General features: G+C 34.4%; 4 protein-coding genes across 4 annotated transcripts; 3 read left to right on the top strand and 1 right to left on the bottom strand.

Annotated features, from left to right (window-relative positions):
- Positions 1-1,246: 1,246 nt before the first annotated feature.
- Positions 1,247-5,693, bottom strand: LOC125866072 (zinc finger CCCH domain-containing protein 14-like). Its single transcript, XM_049546364.1, has 3 exons — positions 5,374-5,693; positions 3,724-3,784; positions 1,247-2,222 (listed from the first exon to the last, which is right to left on the bottom strand). The coding sequence occupies exons 1-3, from the start codon at positions 5,444-5,446 to the stop codon at positions 1,472-1,474; spliced, it is 885 nt and encodes a 294-aa protein (XP_049402321.1). The 5' UTR covers positions 5,447-5,693; the 3' UTR covers positions 1,247-1,471.
- A 1,998-nt stretch (positions 5,694-7,691) lies between these two features.
- LOC125866068 (uncharacterized) lies at positions 7,692-9,024 on the top strand. The gene has a single exon (XM_049546358.1). The coding sequence runs from the start codon at positions 7,846-7,848 to the stop codon at positions 8,896-8,898; it is 1,053 nt and encodes a 350-aa protein (XP_049402315.1). The 5' UTR covers positions 7,692-7,845; the 3' UTR covers positions 8,899-9,024.
- Positions 9,025-12,420: 3,396 nt separating this feature from the next.
- Positions 12,421-14,552, top strand: LOC125866082 (protein PHOSPHATE STARVATION RESPONSE 3-like). The gene is made up of 6 exons (XM_049546374.1): positions 12,421-13,060; positions 13,452-13,638; positions 13,717-13,793; positions 13,868-13,956; positions 14,196-14,265; positions 14,371-14,552. The coding sequence occupies exons 1-6, from the start codon at positions 12,521-12,523 to the stop codon at positions 14,530-14,532; spliced, it is 1,125 nt and encodes a 374-aa protein (XP_049402331.1). The 5' UTR covers positions 12,421-12,520; the 3' UTR covers positions 14,533-14,552.
- A 2,754-nt stretch (positions 14,553-17,306) lies between these two features.
- Positions 17,307-18,155, top strand: LOC125866078 (uncharacterized). The gene has a single exon (XM_049546369.1). It carries the CDS (start codon positions 17,457-17,459, stop codon positions 17,871-17,873), a length of 417 nt encoding a protein of 138 aa, XP_049402326.1. The 5' UTR covers positions 17,307-17,456; the 3' UTR covers positions 17,874-18,155.
- The last annotated feature ends 2,390 nt before the right edge of the window (positions 18,156-20,545 follow it).

The raw sequence follows: 20,545 nt of genomic DNA, 5'->3' as shown, positions 1-20,545 counted from the left end.
ATTGGATCCATTAGGAAAACGCGAGGCTCGTGTGCCGGCCCACACGCATGTTCATTTGTAAGACTCCACGTGGCAAATCAGTTAGGGTTCCCCAAGCGGGAGCGTCTCAATTTATGTGACACTTTTTCGTTTTTCGAGAGTAAAACAGTTTAAATTTGATGGGGGAATTTGCATATGGAATCTTCAAATTTTTTTAAATGAAATCTATATATTTGTAAACTACGTAAAAAGTATTATACGTTACAGTAATTGATAATTCAAAATGTTTAAAAGATCTGTGAAAAATTAACTGTCAAAGATAGACTTATTTAAATTTTGAAATTTGAAATTTGAAAAGTGTCATATAGGACGGAGGGAGTAAATGTTTTTAAATGTGGGGACCATTTTTTTGTGACGTGTCATTCATGACCGGCCGTTGGGTAGCACGATTGCTGCTTACCTGGAATATTATTATTAACGCTTTTTTTCTCCCACTTTAACGTGCAAACTTGGTTTTATTGGATACGAATTAGAATAGAAGATTAATAGGTAGTAGAATATTGTCTTGTTTAATTATTTTTTTTTGTAGGGGTAGTAATAGTATTTTTCTCTATAGCTTCTTTTACTTCGATTTATATTAATACTATTTCTTGTATTTTGATTATAACATTATTTTATTGTAGTTCAATATTGTTTCTTTCTTTTTTTCAGAATGTTTTCTATAGTATTTTGTCATGATTTCTTTACATTCATTGTTTATTTTTTAATTTGCATTCATGTGTTTTTCTTTCGGTCACGATCCATCAAAAACAACATCTCTACCTAAAGCTATGACAGCACTCTACCCTTTGTCAAATCTTGACATTTTTCTCTATGTAAGGGACTTAAAATGGACATTCCATTTAATTGAAGGTCGAGTGAAGTTTAATAAAGAATCAAAGTTAAAACTTACAAACTCCTCAGGAATAATTTATGTTTGTTTGCCTGAAAATTATTTTGATAGCAAGAATATGGGGTTCAGAATTTGGCATTTGGAAAATTTTGTAAAGATGCCAACATGGTCCAAATAGAAAGGCCCAATAGCCATTAGAAATCTATTTTCTTCTTGCATTTGCAGAGTCTCTTAGAAAATTCAAAATTAAGAAAATTAAGAGGCACCTCATTACATGCACATACACCAATTCTTTCCCTTTCTTAATTGGAGTTAACATATTCGAACAGGTACAGGCTCAGAGCTCAAAAAAGATATCAAATGGATCAAAGGAAATCAGAGAAAATAAACATCTTACACAAACATTCATTACTGCAACTACAATTTCTGATTTTATAAAATGTCAAAAACCCTGCCTGAATACTAAAATAAAGCTCAATTCCTCAAACGAAGTTGCATTTCATAACCTGAGCCCAAAATTAAGAAGAATCATACAATGGAACACACAACTGGGCGTTCTAAAGAGCTAGGTACTACAAAAAGTGAAGTGAACTATTACAGTCACTCTCCTGTTTTCCGCAATTCAGCAGCACCATGAGCAAAGTGGCACCTGTCTCCAAATGTGCAAGACCCTTTAGCAAAATTCTCACACAACTTTGTCTTGAGGTTGTTCATTGGAGGAGCCGGGCCACCAGAATTTCCATGTGTTCTTCCAGGGCCACCTACAGGACCAAGGCTGTTGATCAACTCCCTTACCATGGCACTGGCCTGGGAAATTTGTTCAAACGTGCCCTCTAACTCTATGTTTCGGAGATTTGCATCTGCTTCATGATCACGGATTGCCAGCTTGGCTCCTGTCTGCCTACAAATCTGTTTAGAATTCACTCCACCCTTCCCAATGATGGCTCCAGCCAGGGAAGCATCCACACTGATCTTTGCAGTGGCTGATGTACCAAAGCTAGCAGCAGGTCCTGAGATAGCAGGTTCCCCCCGCCCACCACCAAAACGACCTGGCATAGATCCAAACCCCATGGCACGTGGATCTTCTTGTGAAGGAATGGTATGCTTTCCAATTTCCCACTCCCCATGAGCATAATTGCATTTGTCTCCAAATTTGCATCCCTCCGCCGTGTTGAATTTGTTGCAAAGTTTGGTTTTCATAGAAGGAGCATTTCCATTGGAATTAGGGGGAGCTGCAGCATTTCTCAAAGATGGAGCTGGTGTCAATTTCATCATCTGGGTCACTGCACTATAGCCACCAGGGACGTAATGAAGGAAATGGCAGCTCTCACCAAAGGGGCATCCAGCGGTGCTGCAACCCAAAAAATAAAAAAAATAAACTTCAAACCATTCCAAAACCAAATTTCCCATCACAATTAGACAGAATGGGCAATGCAGGCACAGCAGATGAAACCAGATAAAAGTTCCAGACAATTGGATTATGATATTTCATTTGCAATACTTTCCCAAACGCAACGCAAAAATGCATTGCACAGCAATCGAACTTGGGTGAACAGGTCTAACAATTATGATTCTGGGAAAACAATATATACAAGCAAGACAGATACGAAAAGAGTCCAGAGTCCTAGGTTCCAACTTTCAGGAACAGGAAGAGAACCTCTTCACTTTGCTCCACACTATGCACTAAACAAAATAAGATATCCACTTGCAGGAAAACATTGAGTATGTTGTTGTATTCTTACCAACACAGAACAATTAAGAATAAATGAGATCATTATCATCAAAAGAAAGACCAGCATTTCTGTCCAACAAAATCCCATCTTTTTGCCCATTCAGCACAATGGGGACGAGAAATATTCATCAGAATAAATGTCTGTATTATGCATAAAAGAACCAGAAGATATACTAACAGCTAAAAATGCAAAAGAGAAAGGACATTGTTCAGAACACATAAATCAAGAAACAATTCACCGGCACAGCATCCATAAAAGGAACTGTCCTTCAGACACAATAATTGCATCATGGTTAAAGTGCCAAACTTGACAAGAACTTCCATTAATCATTTAAATAATTTTTGCTTGAAAACTAAACAACTAAGCAACCAAGAAGTAAAACCTAATAATTTTTTAAACAAGTGAAAAGACAGTATCATATAAATCCTTATATTCATGAGCACCAAAGTGACGGCAAAATCTCATGAAGAAAGTTATTCCCAGAACTACAAAAGAAAACAGGGTACACTGAAGAAGCACATCAAACAAAAGAAGCAGAATTGGACCTCACAGGTGCCACTGAGTATTATTTTGTGTCTTAAACGCTTTACCAATAATTCACTTACTAGAAGACCCTCTAAACTGGTTTTCAAGATTAACTTCACTACCAGACTGAGTATCAGAAGAATATCATGGGTGACAGTCATTAAATGTTAACAAGTATCCCTACTAGACCATAAGAGATAACTTTTAGTATCATTATAGACATAGTCCATCTAATTAAAAGAAAGTGGGTCACATACCTGTTTTCAAATGTATAACTGTAAGGCACAGGCCATTACAGTACAAATTAGGTAGAGATTTAAGAAGATTGTTGGTATATTAGAAATCATTTTTTATTTCTCCAAAGTGCATTGTAGCTGGAAATATTAATCTACACAAAAATTGTTAACAAACATTTGCATAATCATTAAACATCAACAGCATTTTAACCATTTAACAGCCTCACAGGATGACCAGCATAAATCTACATTTATTCAGCTTGTGTCACAACAAAAATATTAGCAATTGTAAATGTTGCACTTGACAACTTAAATTCCATACTAAATTAAAGTTCATTAAGTAGACAAGGATTTGAACCTGAAGAACTTCGTGCATGGCTTTGATTTGCTGCCTACACCACCTGATATTGAGTCCATTTCTGTTGAACCGAATTAATTATTTATACCAGTTAGAAATCTTTCTGTTTACATTTATTCTAGATGAAAATTAGACAGATATCATATTTCTTATTTCCAGCACAAACAACTTAATATGGTAGAAGTAGAAACTCCAGGAAGTATGTAACTATTTAGAAGAGGTTCACCAAATCTTCTCAAGTCCATCTTCAGAGAAAAAATGGTAACTATATTGCATCAAGAAAATCAGTATATTAATGTTTCCATCATAAGTAAGATGTGCATAAACGCATCCAAATTCTAAATTTGATGGGGTCAATGCTAACACTTTTACATTTGAACCCATAACATAAATGGCAGAAACATCCAAGTGTGTAATTTTGTTGATGATTCTCCACATATTTAAGATTTGTTGGGTTCAGCTGAAACGATGTTTACATGCTCCATCACCACTATGTAGGAGACATAAATATGTCATTGGACTCCAAAAGGCAAGGATAAACCAACATACTAAATATAATCCCAGCAGGCGGAGCATGGGGATCGTAGAGTGTACACAAACCTTATTGCACAGTAACAAGTAACAACAGCAAGATAATATGCTAAGCGAAATGGAAGAAACAAACAAGTAAAACTATAGATTTACGAATAAAAAACGTAAAAATGAAACTAATACTTTTGGGGGGAGAGAGCACTTGGCAGCCTACTAACAGTCTACCATGACATACTCCACCTCCACACCCTCATGCCATGTGTAATACCCTCAATAAACTCAAGGTGCATTATGCCATACCAAATCAACTCTCCCCAAAACTCCTTAAGCCTACTTTTCTCTCTCCTTAGGCCAACCTCAGCCAATCTCTCATACATCCTCATTGGTCCATCTACACAACTCCTATGCACATAATACTACAATGCTTAAACCTCTTATTCCATAACAGAACATTCATTGATCAGTTCCTTTGGCACAAATGAGATAAACTTCAAAATCCGCTCTGCATCTTTCTGAGTACACAGAAGTGGACAGGAAGTGCTCTAATACATTCTACTCATCCTCTCTTATATATTCAAAAAGCTAGAAGAATTTCACCTCATAAAACAAGAATTCAATTTCTCTTTTTCCCTATAGAGTAAATCCTATTTATTTTTTTTCGTTAATCATGGTGTCTAGTCCAGCTTTCGTCCACCTCAACTAATTCCACAAGATACCTATCAACTCACACCAGCACCAGATATCATGTAACTCTGTCCACCAAGACTCAGATATGAAAAAACACCTAATATATTTTTCGTCTCCACTGAGTTTCGAACCTGAGAACTTAGGGTTCTAAACCACATAAATACTATGAAATCTACTAACTTCTTAATACCAGTAGAAATTCAAATGAACACTCCATAATCCACACTCCGCACATAACATAGCAAATAAACCACCCTAAAACTAACACAAAAAACATCACCGAAGAACTAAACACTAGACACAAAGGGGCAGAGTAAGGATTTTCACCCATTGTATCATAATATAACAAACTAAACACAAAACGAATCAACATCTACTATACATACATAAATAAAAACAATTATAGCCATATATAAACAGCATAATTTTCACCTGGCTTATATTTCTTCACACCGCCATTAACATTAGCACCAACATCATTTCTAGTCCTTTTTCTGAAATCCATAGCTTCAAATTTACCTCACAGATCAACTAAACCAAAACCACTAACAAAAATCTACTTTAAACAACAAAAACTCAAGAACTAGAAGCAAAATCGCCGGGTCAAATCCGGTAACCCAAACAGTAGAACTAGGGTTTTTTTTGGTGAAGAAAGGGGGGGCGGAGTGAGTGTATATTAGTTTTTCCGGATTTGAATGTTCAGATTTAAATTTAGTTAAGAGTGGGAATTTGGAATCCGCGCGGGATTTTCTGAATTTATTTTTTTTGAGCGAAATCTTAAATAAGGGAAAGTCACGTGCTGTGATGTGAGCGTATACGTAGCACGTGAGTTATTGGACTTTACTCTTTTAGGGCTTTTTTTCCTTTTTTGGGCTTATTTGTTGGTTAATAGCCCATAATAAGTAATAGGCCCATTATTAAGTACAAGTTCAATTAGATTTTGTGGCTATTTTAGGAAGTTGGGTAAATATATTCTTTTGGATAATTTGCACAAATGTTTATGTCAATTGAGATAAAGTTCAATTTAAGATAAACAAGTTATGATGTAGAAGGCATAACTTAATTCATGTTTAGTGAGATTTAGTTTCAGATTCCACGAGTTATGTCATAAGAGGCATGATTTATGTCGAGTGAATTAGATACTACACAACTTATGTCAGATAATTTGATTCTTACGATTACAGAACGAGACAAAAGTTCTCTCAACTTATACTGAGCAAAATTCGGTCATGTATAGGGGCATATTGGCCCATATATTTTCATTACATGAGCAATATGGACAAAAATTGAAGAGAATCCTGAAATATGGGCAATCCGTGTAAAAACTCAATGTTCAACTCGTATTTAATGTTTGCTTGTATATTGAGTTTAAAAACTTAATAGTTCTCATATCTCCACACCAATCTAGTAAATACATAACACATCTATTATCATACACTTTGTCTGAATTATAATAGTTAATTTATGCATATTCTTACTTTAATTTATAATTAATCATGACAAATTAATTTGTATAAATAATATCCATAGGTATGGCAGAGTAATAAGTTCAATAAAATAAAAATAAATGTCAGGATAGTTGAATATACATGCAAACACATACACTTCTGCCTCCTTATTTATATTGTATAATTTTTTAATAAACATGTTCAATCTCTCATGTGAAATTACAATAATCACAAAATGAAAACGCAATTTAAATGACAAAGATATTTCAAAAATTTAAGTATGAACTTCAAATCGAATCTGAATTCTGGAAATTTGTTTCCAAACATAACTTCAGTATTAATAAATTAATTAAAAAACCTATAAGAAGTCAAAATAAATGATTGGAATGATTTAAAATTTGAATTTCAATCAGTTACAGATAGGTGGCCACAAATTTCCTTAGTTGCAACAAATACAAAATTTGAATTTCAAAAATATAAAACATGGCATTTCCCTCTAAAATCCTACTTATATCAATCCAAATCATCATATATTTGTTAAATTCCTAAAAAGCCATCAACAACATTTTTTGTCGATTTGTTTAAACATGACTAGTTAGTTCATACAATAAAGTTCCAAGTTGACAATAAACCCAAATTGAAAAGTGGATTTAGAACTTTAAGGACTCATTTACTATAAGAGATAAGGGATGATTAATTTTGAGATTAATTTTAGGATGATTTTAATTCATGTTTGATTGGAATAGAATCATGAGATAACTTATAATTTGTCTCGTGATTGTAGTGTTCTTTTTTAAATCCACATTAAGGGTGAGATAAATTCTTTCACTTCCTCCCCGAGAAGAGGTTGTTGTCTCCAGCGAAAATGCTTAGAGACATGTGTATATTTTATTCGATACATATTTTAACCACCATCACTCATCCTCTCCCCTTCGTCTCTTTCTCCTCTCCGGCAAAAAAACATCTTCTTCGATAGAACTCTATTTCAGAGAAATAATTATGTGGGTAAAACTTCATTTTATGTTTTTTCAAGGACAGATATATTGAGATATATATCTTACTCCAAATTTGATAGATAATTAATAAATAGTGGAATACTAGGTAGTTATTTAAATGTATAGATTGAATTAATATAATACCATATATGGTATGAATTTATGTCCAATTTTATATTTTTCCTTAATTAATTACTACTATTTAATGATGATTTTATTTGATTAGGGGTAATTTAGTCACTAGACTCCCCAAATAATCCAAAAACCCCATTCACCACTGCCAGCTCAGTTCAGCTGAATCTCCGCTCCATTGCAACCCTTAAACCCTCTTTCTTCTTCAAGATCCAGCTATATAAACCCTCACTTTCTCTGTTCGTTACTCATCCAAATCCAAATCGGAGAATTGGGTTTTGTTCTTAATCCCTTTTTCTAAATTGGGTCTTCGTCAAACAGAAACAAACATGAAAGCTTCAATCAAGTTTCGCGATGAACAAAAACCATTAATCAGAGCTAAAGTTCCTCTGAGCGTGTTGAACTTTCCGTTCCAATCAGGAATCGTTGCCGGCGAATCGAAGGAGTTATCGCTGAGTCTAGGAACTCTGTTCGATTCTGGGCCTTCGTTCAAAGTTGCTTATCGGCCGAATGATTCGTTCAATCCGTTTACTTTTGTGTTCAAAACTGGGATTGGGCATTTTGGGTCTCCGGTATCTAGTCCGTTTACCATGAGTGCTGAGTTTAATTTGGTTGGGAATCAAAACCCTAGCTTCTTCATTCATTTCAAACCTCAATTTGGGGATTTTTGTGTGAAGAAATCACACTCCTCTTCGGCTCTTACGAAGAGTTTGAACTCGAAACCGAATGGGATTGATCCGATTCAAAACGGTTTCGAGACTCCGGTGATGAAAACCGATTATTTCCAAGAGAAAGCAGCGTTTCTCGGCAGCAAAGTGGGGGTTTTCCCGGAGGAATCTGCCGTCGCCGGAGCTGTGGAAAACTTGTTCTCCGGCGCGGTTGTCAGTGCCCGTACTTCGTTACCTGTGAGAAACCGTGCTGTGGTGAATTTCCGATGGGGTCTCAGGTTTCCTAAAGTTCCTGCAGTGGAGGATCCGGATACTGTTATCCTAGGGAACACCAACTTCCCATCGCCGGCGGGCATTTCGTTCCGTCACTGTCCATTGCTGGTGATGAATAAGATCGGTATCGAATATATAGCGAAAGATGATTCGAAGAAAGCTAACAATTTGCCCAGAAATGCTGATTTGACACAAGCTTGTTTGGATGTGAAGCAGCAGCTGGAGACCATACAAGCTGAAAATGGATTGTTGAGAAATGCTTTGAATGATTTAAGATCTGATATTGCTTCAAAAAAGTTCAACTTTCCGACGAATGAATTCAATAGCCGGAGTAACAGAGATGCAGAAAACACAAAGGCTAAATACTCCGGTGATCGGAGGAGCAATGGGAAATCAACAGAAGGGGATGTCAATGTCAATGAGGACTCGAAGAAGGCTTAAACTAGTCGACATTGCTTCGTGCTTAAGGTTTTGATTATTTCAGAATCGTTATTTTTTCGATCGAATTATGTTGTTTAAATTTTTTTGTTGTTTATGGTGGATAGAGTAATGTTTGATTATTGTTAAAAGGGTTTTTGAGGGGTTTAAGGTGAAGTAATAATAGAAACATCTTGTTTTGATAAGATCTTTATAGTATAATATATGGAGGGAAAATTATGGATTAAAATGTACTTATTGCTATGTTTATAAGTTCAATTGTTGGGTTATTATAATTTCGTTTATCATGAGTTGCGTACACACCACCCTTCCCGACTTCACTTGTGGGATTACAGTGGTAGTCTGGGGTTTTGCTTTGATGGTTAAAGCACCATATGTGATGTCTAGGTAAGCTAGCTCGAGGCATGCCCTTTCCATTGTTTCATACGTTCGGGGTGTTGTTCTAATGGTTAGTTTATCTGCCTTGTCTCGTGGCTTTAGTCTAGTGAGCGCGTAAGTGTAGGTCAGATAACTAGTGGTAAACGAGTGGGTCGAGTCGAATATAAGCCGATCAAAAAGGAGTTAAACATTGATATGGATCTGACTCATACATATATCATCATGAGTTCAAACTCTAGTAAGGTAAAGGGTTATTCATTGAAATTTGAATCGTAGCACGGACCCTCGGGCCGATCGAGTTAAATATGAGGCAATCGAAAACGAGTTAAACAATGATATGGATCTGACTCATGCATATCACAAGTTCAAACTCTGGTAAGGTAAAGGGCTATTCATTGAAATTTGAATCGTAGTACGGACCCTCAGACGGGTCTAGATAAATATGACCCAATCAAAAACAAGCTAAACAATGAGATAGGTCTGACTCATACACATATTATGAGTTCAACTCTGTCAAGGTAAAGGGTTATTCATTGAAATTTGAATCGTAGCACTGACCCTCGGGATTTCTCGATTATTAATTATACTAAGGTTAGGCTGAACTAAAAGACACAACATTTCTAATATATCTCAAAAACTTGATATTTAAGTGGAGAAGCATAGAATAACGAAGTCCGTTAATGAGGCCCAATATGCGTATCCAATTTATCAATTGAGTTGGATTATCAGTTATGGACATTGATCAATGGGTCTAGTCAATATGTACAAAACTGGTCTATCTAAAATTGCACTTTTAGCCGATTTGGAACCACTATTTAAGTCATATTTTTCGTATGTGAAAATTTTAAAAGTTTAGCCATTTGAGATAATTTCAAATGTGTGATTTTAAAGTTGCTAAAATTTTGTTTGATGCGGGGAGGTGACATATTCATTCTTGAGGCATTATTGATCTTAGATAAGAATTTATAAATTTTACTTTGGAAAACATCATTTATATGATCGAATTAATACATATTATCCAAAAATGACAAGATCTTTTGGAAATCTAATTATACACGGATAAAAATAGTTTTCTTATTATCAAAGATTAAAAAAATAAATGTATCATAAAATTGCATGCTTTGACTTGCCTTTTTAAATATATACAAATTGGCCAACGACTTGAAGATTTTATACTTTAATTGTCCTTTCAACAATTTAGAAGGCAAAAATTAGTATATATTGTACATATACAAGATATTTGATTGTTTTTTTTTCTTATTTACATATTACGTCAAAAGATAAAAACTATAATTTAAAGCGTGCGTTCAAAATGAATATAATTAAATTATTTTGTGCACACACATATGCAAACCTTTTTGGTGAGTATCATTTATGGAATTTGGCAAATTTAATCAAACAAGGGGAAGGTCGTGCAATTTTATACGTGTAAATCATATTTTGACTTTAATATTTTCCATTACTATAATCTTAAACAATTTATTCTTAGATTTATAAAGTTGGAGGCCACAAGTACACATTAGACCATTTCCTATTGACCTTCATTAAAGAATTATCCTCCAATTTTTATAAATCCTTTATAACAACAATAACACATCTAGTGTGGTCTCATAGGTGAAATTTGGAGGAGGTGGGGTGTATGCAGATTTTAGATTTTACGTCCATATCGTTACATACCTTTGGGGGCAGAGAGAGTTTCTAATAGACACTTGGTTTAAGAAAAGCGTTTACAAAAGTTTTTTAAAAAATCCCATAGTAAAGAAAAAATTATGATGAAATTATTGAAGACAAAAAGGTACTAACATAAAAAATAGTAAAGGTAACCAATGTAAAAAAATAACAATACTAATAAGATTGACGAATAAGATAACACTAGCATACTAGTAAAAATATTGGCAAGGAATCAAATAAATATGTGCTCTAAGCTAAAACCAAGCTCCACCATTGAGAAGCGAGAAATCGCTCATCTACATACTAAATATCTACCATAATCTTCGACCTTCAAGCTCTTTTATCTAAATTCACGTCCTTAATAAGGAATCTCCCCAATCTATCCAGATAAATAATGATTAATGAGATGTTATGCTTAGTGGAACTTCCAAAGGCTTCATGCTTATACTATTTAAATATAATACTATATATTATACTATTCTGAATTGATTTTATTTATAAAAAAAAAAAACAAATCTTTGAATATTCAATAATGTCCAAAAGCCTTGTGAAAGAATCTGCTGTCACCTTCACATGCTGATTTTTACAAAGAGATTCAAGCTAATTTTAGGCTCAATTTATTTTGTACCAATTACATGGTATATGACTTTTGCATATGCCTGATGTAGACCTATAACAATTCACATATTTTCTCCGGTCCATTTTAATTGTCGTGCTTACTGAAAATAACTGGTCCAAAATATAATATGAAGAAGGGATATTGAGGTGGGAATGTTTCTAATGATAGAAAAATAAACAATAAAAATAGGAATGATTAGAGAATCAAATTAGATCTTATTTTCTATAACAAGTACATGAACTCTGAAATATAAAATTAGGTTGGAACATAGTCTAGCTCATTCAAGATTCCCATTTTTAATTTGTTTATTAGTACAACAAATGTCATTATAGGTCTCTAGAAGCATTGGATCAACAATAACATTATCTATCTGTCATCTATAGGTCACAGGTTCGAGCTGTGGAATCAACAACTGATGCTTGATCTATAGGTCACAGTTCGAGTTGTGGAATCAACAATTGATGCTTGATCTATAGGTCACAGGTTCGAGCTGTGGAATCAACAGCTGATGCTTGATCTATAGGTCACAGGTTCGAGCTGTGGAATGAACAAGTAACATTTCACCTATGGTTTACCAAGTTGGCATTTGTTTTCTTCTATTACTAAATTATAATGTTCTGGCTTTGGTTTTGTCAAAGAGATTGTTTATTAGTCCTTATCAGTATTATACAATACAGAATAATCAATAAAGCTGGCATTTTTCGAGTCGTTGACATATTTGTATATCTTGTTTTTAAAGACATCTAGATGTATAAAATATGAAAATATGTATTCAGGAGCTGTCAATCTGAAATATAATACTGCTGCATTTTGAGTTTACTGAATATTCATACTCGTTTTCTTGATTCCGCGTCTCCTGTTAACCTTATCGGATTCATTGAGACACAAAAATTTCAATTGAAATACCCCTTGAATCTTGAAAAGTTCAAGCAAATCCACAGTTGGTTCTTGATCAAAATGAGTATCCAGGGGTTTATTAGTACTCAGGGGAATGAGTACTTTTCGAGTGATTATAGTTTAGGAGTTTCGAAAAATTCAGCTCAGGATTTAGTTGATAAAGAGTTACAATATTCATCATACATGGAAACTTGTTTGCCTGTTGTTAGTTCATCTTCAAGTAGCATAATCAACTGTATTGGTTCCCCTTCTTCAGCGTTTTTCGCTACAGAACGTTGCCTTGGGTTGACACAATATGATAATCAATATGATACTTCTGAATTGATCAAGAATTGTGATGTTCAAATGTCATCATTTGATCCTCAACAATGTAAAAATGGAATCTTGGAAGATTCATTAGCACAAGGTGAGGCAGATTTTCGACACGAGATTTCTCTGCCATCATTCATCAGGACAGAATTCTCAACTAGTCCATTTTCTGATGTATCAGAAGCAGAGAAAGAGAGTTTGTTGCATCTGAAAAATGAGTTGCTGGGAGAATTCGGTAGTTCATATCGAAGGCATCCTTCGTTGCCTTTTGATGGAAATCAAGATTGTTGTGTGAGTACTATCTCAATATTTAGTCAAACCTCTCTCTAACAACGTAATTTCTTCTGATATATTTTTGGCTTCTATAGCAAAATGTTGTTATAAAGAACATATAATAAGATTGGTTCCACAGAAAACACGGTTGTTTTAGTGAAATGTTGTTATAGAGGATGACTGTTATAGAGATATCTAACTGTATACCATTATGAGTCTTCGTATATTTGTCCCACAACTCTCTCTTGGTTTGTGTTGCTCTCGATTGGCAAATATGAGGCAACAATCCGCGAGTCTTTCACTTACTTTGTCATAACATAATATGAAAGATTGGTTCCTATGAAAACATGATTGTTATAGAGATGTCTGACTGCGTACTATTCTGAGTCTTCTTATATTTGTCCGACAGCTATCTCATGATTTGTGTTGCTCTCAATTGGCAAATACGAGGCAGCAATTCGCGAGTCCTTCATTTACTTGTCATAACTCTGCATCTTCTGGAGTATCTCATAAGCCTAGTAAGACAAGAATCAGATGGAATGAAGATCTCCACGATCGATTTCTTGAGTGTGTAAATCGCCTTGGAGGAGCTGACAGTAAGTAAATTCCAAACTATCTTACTTCCTCTAGAATCGATTGTTTTGCTGTTGACAGTCATTACATTCGTCATTCAGAGGCTACGCCAAAGCAAATACTAAATCTGATGGACTCAGATTGCTTAACTCTTGATCATGTTAAAAGCCATTTACAGGTACTTATTCCACAAGTGCATTTCAGATTACTAGATGAAATGTTCTCCTTGTATAACTATTTCCCTTTTTACAGAAATATCGGAATGCAAAGCATCCAGAATCTGCAGGGAAATCCGAAAAGAGAAACACCCCGGATGCTATGACAGATATAGAGAGCAAAACGTATACTGTCATGTTTTCCTTTTTAGTCCGTTTCAAAAAGAATGTTCCTTTCCTTTTTCGACAACTCTTTAGTTTCAACTTTTCACATGACATGTTTTAGATGACAAGATTAAAAGACGTTTTCATACATTGTTCCTATGTTTAGTTTAAGACACAAGATCCAAAAGTCTTTTTTTTTCTTAAACTCCATGTCAAGTCAATTCGTCGATCACTTTAGTTGATGTCCAACTTGTTTGCAGTGGAAGAGAAATCAAGGAAGCACTGAAAATGCAACTAGAAGTACAAAGGTGTCTTCATGAGCAACTAGAGGTATGTCATTTCTAACATACTTAACTAAACATTGTACTTTGCTAGAACAAAATAACATGTCCAACCAGTCTTTCGGAATCATGTTCTCCTCATGTTGTTATATAGACACAACGAACGTTACAAATGAGGATCGAAGAACAAGCAAAGAAGTTGAAGATGATACTTGATCAACAACAAAAAACAAACAGGACTCTATTGGAGACGCGGAATTCAAACATTTCATCTTCTGGTGTAGAAATTTTGGTTGTAGAAGACACTGATAATTAGCTTGTCAAGCAACCTGTAACAAATGTAAAATACAGTATGAAGTTATGCTGAAAATTAGGTTGTTTATTATCAAACTAGTATATGTCAATGATTATGTTGACTGCATAGGTAAAAATGTAATGTAATGAAATGAAATGATTCATATAAGGTCCCAAGTATTCAATTGACTCATGGGGTGAAGGATTACAGACTGCTCTTTCACCTCGAGACAACACCCTTGTTGTAGTCTAGGTTGCCTGACCTGACTACAACATTGGGTCGAATAATGCAAGGTTGACTATTTTGGTAGTAGTTCAATATTTACCAAAGTATGCACACCCCTATTATCGCGGATTAACAAGTTGAGTCAAGCGTAAACTGGACCTGGATTAAACTCATGAGGTGAAGGATTACGGACTATCTCACTCACTCACCTCAAGACAACACCCTTGTTATAGTCTAGGTTTCCCGACCTGACTACAACATTGGGTTGAATAATGCAAGGTTGACTATTTCGGTGGTTGTTTGATATTTACCAAAGTATGCACACCCCTATTATCTCGGATCAACGAGTTGGGCCAATCGTAAACTGGACTGGGTTTAACCGCGATTTCATTGTTGGGCCTATTAATAGGCCCAATTACTAAATTGGGCTTAGTAATAGGCCCATATCAACCAACTTACTCAAGTATCTGCCTTTTGACAGGACCAAGTCATCAAGCTTAACAGTAACCAACTCAACATGTGGGACCCATGGACATGTGTGAAGCAGACAGCCCAACAAAAAGAAGGGCTTTTTAGTCATTTCCTTGTAGAATTTAATAATTTAGCCATAGTACATACTAATTGGGTTCTAAAAGGATTCAAATATGTAAAGACTATTTATTGCTAATATTTAAAGACAAAGTACCCTTTGATTTCATGATAATTTATATAAATAAAATTAATAAGATAATCATGAGAAGTGAAATTATTATAAGGTTAAAAATCATTATTTTCCTTATTTTTGGAAATACTTTTTCTTATTCAACTCATCCAAATTGTATTTTGTTGCTTATTTTTCATGATAGGACACATAATTGATTTCCCACCCGGTTTCTGCTTATCCACATTGAAGCCCGATTAAATTTGAATTCACATCGAAAAGTCCCACATTTACTACAAATTATTTTTTCTTAAACAAAAATAATATACAACATCTATTAAATATCAATTAATCAATCTATATTAATTTAGTTTATGTATCAAGAACTTCACTATAAGTCACGAGGATTGAGGATATTGATAAAAAATCACCTGAGAAATTCACATAAAACAACTCTGACGATTACTAATTAAGTTGATTACAAATTTACGTGAACTCATTAATTTTTGTTCATATACGTATATAATTCACTAAATATTTACATATTTTGAACTGCAAACCTCGTTATTATTATAATATTAATTTAAAGTCCTTATCAAAACTTATAAACTTTAATTCAACCCTATAAATTCAATCTTTCCCCATTTAAAATATATTTTTCTTCTTTTCTTTTTCTAATAACTCTCAATTCCCACACTCCCTTTCCTTTTCTTTTTTTCACATATATAAATATTTTTACCCTAATTTTGCCAAAAATAGCCCATTGAGATAAATAAATTATCTCTTCAACAATTTCTACAACTACTACTACTTCTACTATTTGTCCCATTTTTCTTCACTTTTTTTTCATTTGTGTAGTCTTCTTTGGCTTTGCCTCTCTGCCTTTAGCTTATTATCACACCTCTCAACTCTCTAATGGCAAAGATTCATATTCCTCAAAACTTCACTCACATGTTAAAGTTTTCATTTTGATCTGTTTTCTCCCTATATTTTTCATTCTTGTCAAAAAAAATTCTTCTTTCATTTCATCACTTATAAAAATAATATTTAGCTTCTCTACTTGTCAACCCATCAGAGTCTTGAGATTTCCTTTTGTTTGGATTGGTTTTATGAGATTTTAAGAAATGGGGTTTTGCTTAAAGATGCAAAATGGTGGATGATTCTTGAAAAGTTTGATTTTTTTTTTTTGGGTATGTTTCTCCTGGTTTTAATTTCAAAAACATCATTAAACTGATGTTTGATGATAGATTCTTTGTGGGGTTTTTGAAAAGATTGAATCTTTATGATTTATTGTACTGATAAGTTTCATTTTCAATTTTTTTGTCATCCTGTTTGAGTTTGAATGTAAAAAAAGGTACTGTATGTTTTTATCTTGTGTTGTTGATGTTCTTGATTTGGCTTTTATAGATATGGATGAGGTTATGTTGTGTTTTGTTGTACTGAAAAGTTACATTAGATTTTTTGTCATCCTGTTTGAGTTTGAATGTAAAAAGCTACTGTGTGTTTCTGTCTTGTGTTGTTGATGTTCTTGATTTGATTTTTATTAGATATGGCTGAAAGTATCTGTGTTTATTGTTGTCTGATGAATGTTGGATATGAGAAAGTTGTGTTTTGAACTAATCTTTAAAAAAAAATTCTTTTTTGTTGTTGCATATTTTGTCCTGAATCTTCTAAAGCCCACTGGATTTAGTATGTTTAAGCTCTAGTATTGTATAGTTTATGACGGATTCGTGTTTCGTTTGAATCCTTATCTGTATTTCTTGTCCTGGTATGAATTATAGTCAAGTTGGAAGTCATAAGTTTGTTTGTTTGTGAAGAAAAGTTCTTAAATTTTTGTTTGTATTTATTTGATATCAGTTTGAGTCTGAGGATAGACTTCAATCAAAGATAACATTTTTATATTTACTGTTCATGTTGATATTTGATCCTTAAAATTGTGAGGTTCTGTCTAACTCTAATCTGCTGTTTTCATATAATTTATAGGATTTTTTCAATTTTTTGGAGTGTCACATACTGGTTTAAGGCTTCTGAGATTTGGATTTCTTGAAGTTATCACCAGCAGCATTTCGAGCTTTGTACAATGGGTAGAGGAAGAGGAAAGGGAAAGAAGCAATCTGTTCGTGAGGATCTCGGAAGTGGTGAAGAAGATAAGATACCAATCCGGAGAAGGGGAAGACCACTGAAGCCATCAAAGGATGAAATAGGGGAAGAAGAAGAAGAAGAAGAAGCAATGAAAGTGAAAGAAGAAGAAAATGACAGTGAGAATACAAAAGGTTCTGTCTTTAATAAAGATGTCAAGAACCAAGCTGTTGTGAATGGAAAGAAGAGGAAGAGAACTTCACAAGTCAAGGAAGTAGATTCGACGAAAGTGGAAAATGGTGTTGGGAACAAAACTAACTCTAATGAGTTAATAAAGTCTGTTGGATTTAGACAAAACGGGAGTAGAAGGAAAAACAAGCCTAGGCGAGCTGCTGAAGTTGGCGTTGAATGCAGATGAACAGCTCTCTTTGCTATTGAGGACTGATTCTATACTGATTTATATCTGCTTTTCATTTTGCCCCTTGTTATTGTTTCTTGTTTTTTTGAAATTTAGCTAAAACTTCCTGAAGAACTGAATTCTGTTCAAATTCTAGTAGACTTCAATGTGCTGCTGCTGCTAATCACTTAGCAGGTTCCCTTGTTTTGCATATGTCATGGAAAACTAAGCAATATTTTCCCGTGTGCTCTAATCCTTGTCGCCTTTGCTTTTATATGTATGATGCCCTTCTTTGGTTTTGAATCTGTATTATGTTTTCTTTGAGATGTATTAATCGAATGATAAATACTTTAGAAACATGACTTAGCTCTTGTTTAATTACTTCAACTGTCAACGGAACAACTCCCTACTGACCGGCTAAGATGGTGAGTGAAGCTACATGAAGGCTCAATGTTGCTCTGCTGAATGAAGGGAACATGCTCATTGGAGGTTAGAGTCAGTATCATGCTCTCATTTGCTTTGTTTTGACTGATTTAATCCTTTGACACTTCTAATTATTCGTTTTAAATGGTCTAACATGATATTGTGCTAGTGAAATGTGGATGTTGCTTTAACCCTTCGGGGTGGTCCAGTGGTTTGAGCTTGAGACTTCCACGTTGGAGGTCTCAAGTTCGAAACCCCTTGCCAGCGAAAGCAAGGGGTTTGCCTTCTGGGTCGAGCTCGTCGCACCAAGCTTGCCTAGTGCGGGTTACCTCTCCTATGTGGTTTGCGAGCTATTGCATAGGAGCGGGGGTTTTACCCTGTGCGCACCCAAAGGGTAGCGGCTGCGGGTTTCCCTTGTCATCAAAAAGAAATGTGGATGTTGCTTTATACTTCTGAAATCTGTCAATTAAGGATTTTGATTTGGTTTACACCTTACATGAAAGCACTTGAACTTGTGGATTTAAAGTTCTTCTCAGTATATGTACAGTCAAAATCGTTTAGAGGGACGAATATTTGTGAGACAAGTGATATCATGTTGATCTTACTCTCTTTGAAATATGGCTCCTTTCTGCATTTAGACATTTCACATCTTGCGTTCTTTAGTGTTTATCACTCGTCTTTGTTTCTCAGCTCATCGGATATGACATGTGATATCGTGTTATTTCTGTTATTTTTTGTGTGGTGATTTTGCATAACTGGAAAAAGGTAGCCTGAAGATACAATGCATCTTGCTTCTTACATGTTCAATGCAGTATACTAGCTTATACTAGTACTATTTCGATTTCTTCTGAATAATAAGAAATTTCTGAAGGAAACTGGTCCTTGTGTACTTAAGAAGAAAGCCAAAGGGGATTTAATTTGTTTGCCTGTTTATGTTGCCATTTTTTTGCACGTGTGTTGAGAGTCTTTTGGAAACCGTCTCTCCACCTCTACGAAGTAGGGGTAAGGTCTGCGTACACTCTACCTTCCTCAGACCCAGTAGGTTTTCAAGATGATTAAGATGTTCTCATTACAGATTGTTGGTTTAATACCAAAGAATTTATGCAAACTCACCAATAAAGACACTCATTCATGAATGATCATCTTTTGTGAAGGTTTGTCTTTATCATCTAAGGTTGTGGTGGGGTAGTACGTGAAGTCTTGGGTTTGAATCTTGAAAAAAAAGTCGCGTTTGGTGGGAGATCTCTCTCTTAAAGTAAAAAATTTTGGAACGAATTAGAATTAGTGGAGCCTCAAAGCATTCTGGTACTAGAGATAATGAAATTCAAGTCCAAAAGTAGGTAGGTATGGCTACCAAGTACGAAAAAAGGGCAGCACGGTGCACGAAACAGGGGTATGATGTAGATAGTCAATTAGACACAAACATCAATAATTGATTTCAGGGCTTGAATCCGTTATGCATAAATAGCAGAGACAATTTTAGTGCTGCTTCATACTACAGGAACATCAAAGTGGGAAACAAAATAAATTTTTAAAAAAGTTGTCTTTAAGTAGATGTGACCTTTCATTAAAGGAAAGTCACGTTGTTTGAATGATACAATTTCTTCAAAGATATAATATTGTCAAATTAATAGTTTAAATAAGTTTCATTAACTGTGAAATATTGAAGCTTTGGGACCCCAGCACCAGTTTCACTTTTTTCCCAAACTATATTTACTAAGTAAGATTCTTTTGTTTGTTCAAAAAAGATATTTAGAACATAATTTGAAAGATCGTTTCGGTCTCTACTTTCATGGGATAGTGATAAGGTCTGCGTACATTTTACCTTCCCAAATTCTATATGTGAAATTTCACTGGATATGTTGTTGTTGTAATCTGAAAGGTTTGTAAGTTGCAAAAATCAAATAAATATAGGGATCATATACTATTGAATTTAAGATTATTCCAAAGGAACAAATGCCTTTTCTTTTGTTTGTGTGAAAACATTCAATCCTGTTTGTCTAAAAGGTAACAATATTATTTGTGTGAAAACATTCAATCCTGTTTGTCTAAAAGGTAACAATATTACAGACAGGGATATAATTCCTTGGTTGGGATAATGGATAATAGAACTAATCTATTGATTCTTTATGTCCATAAAGGTCTACCAAACTGAGTAATATAGCGTAGAAGGATGGTCAGTTGAACATTTTTTGTTGGATATTTATACTCTATACATAAAAATATAAGTTAATGAATGTCCGTGAATTTTCTAACTTCACCACCATGGT

The sequence above is a fragment of the Solanum stenotomum genome, chromosome 5, assembly GCF_019186545.1.
Source record: "Solanum stenotomum isolate F172 chromosome 5, ASM1918654v1, whole genome shotgun sequence".
NCBI classification, from domain to species: domain Eukaryota; kingdom Viridiplantae; phylum Streptophyta; class Magnoliopsida; order Solanales; family Solanaceae; genus Solanum; species Solanum stenotomum.
Note: the sequence above shows the minus strand (reverse complement) of the source record. Positions and strands in the feature narration are given on the sequence as shown.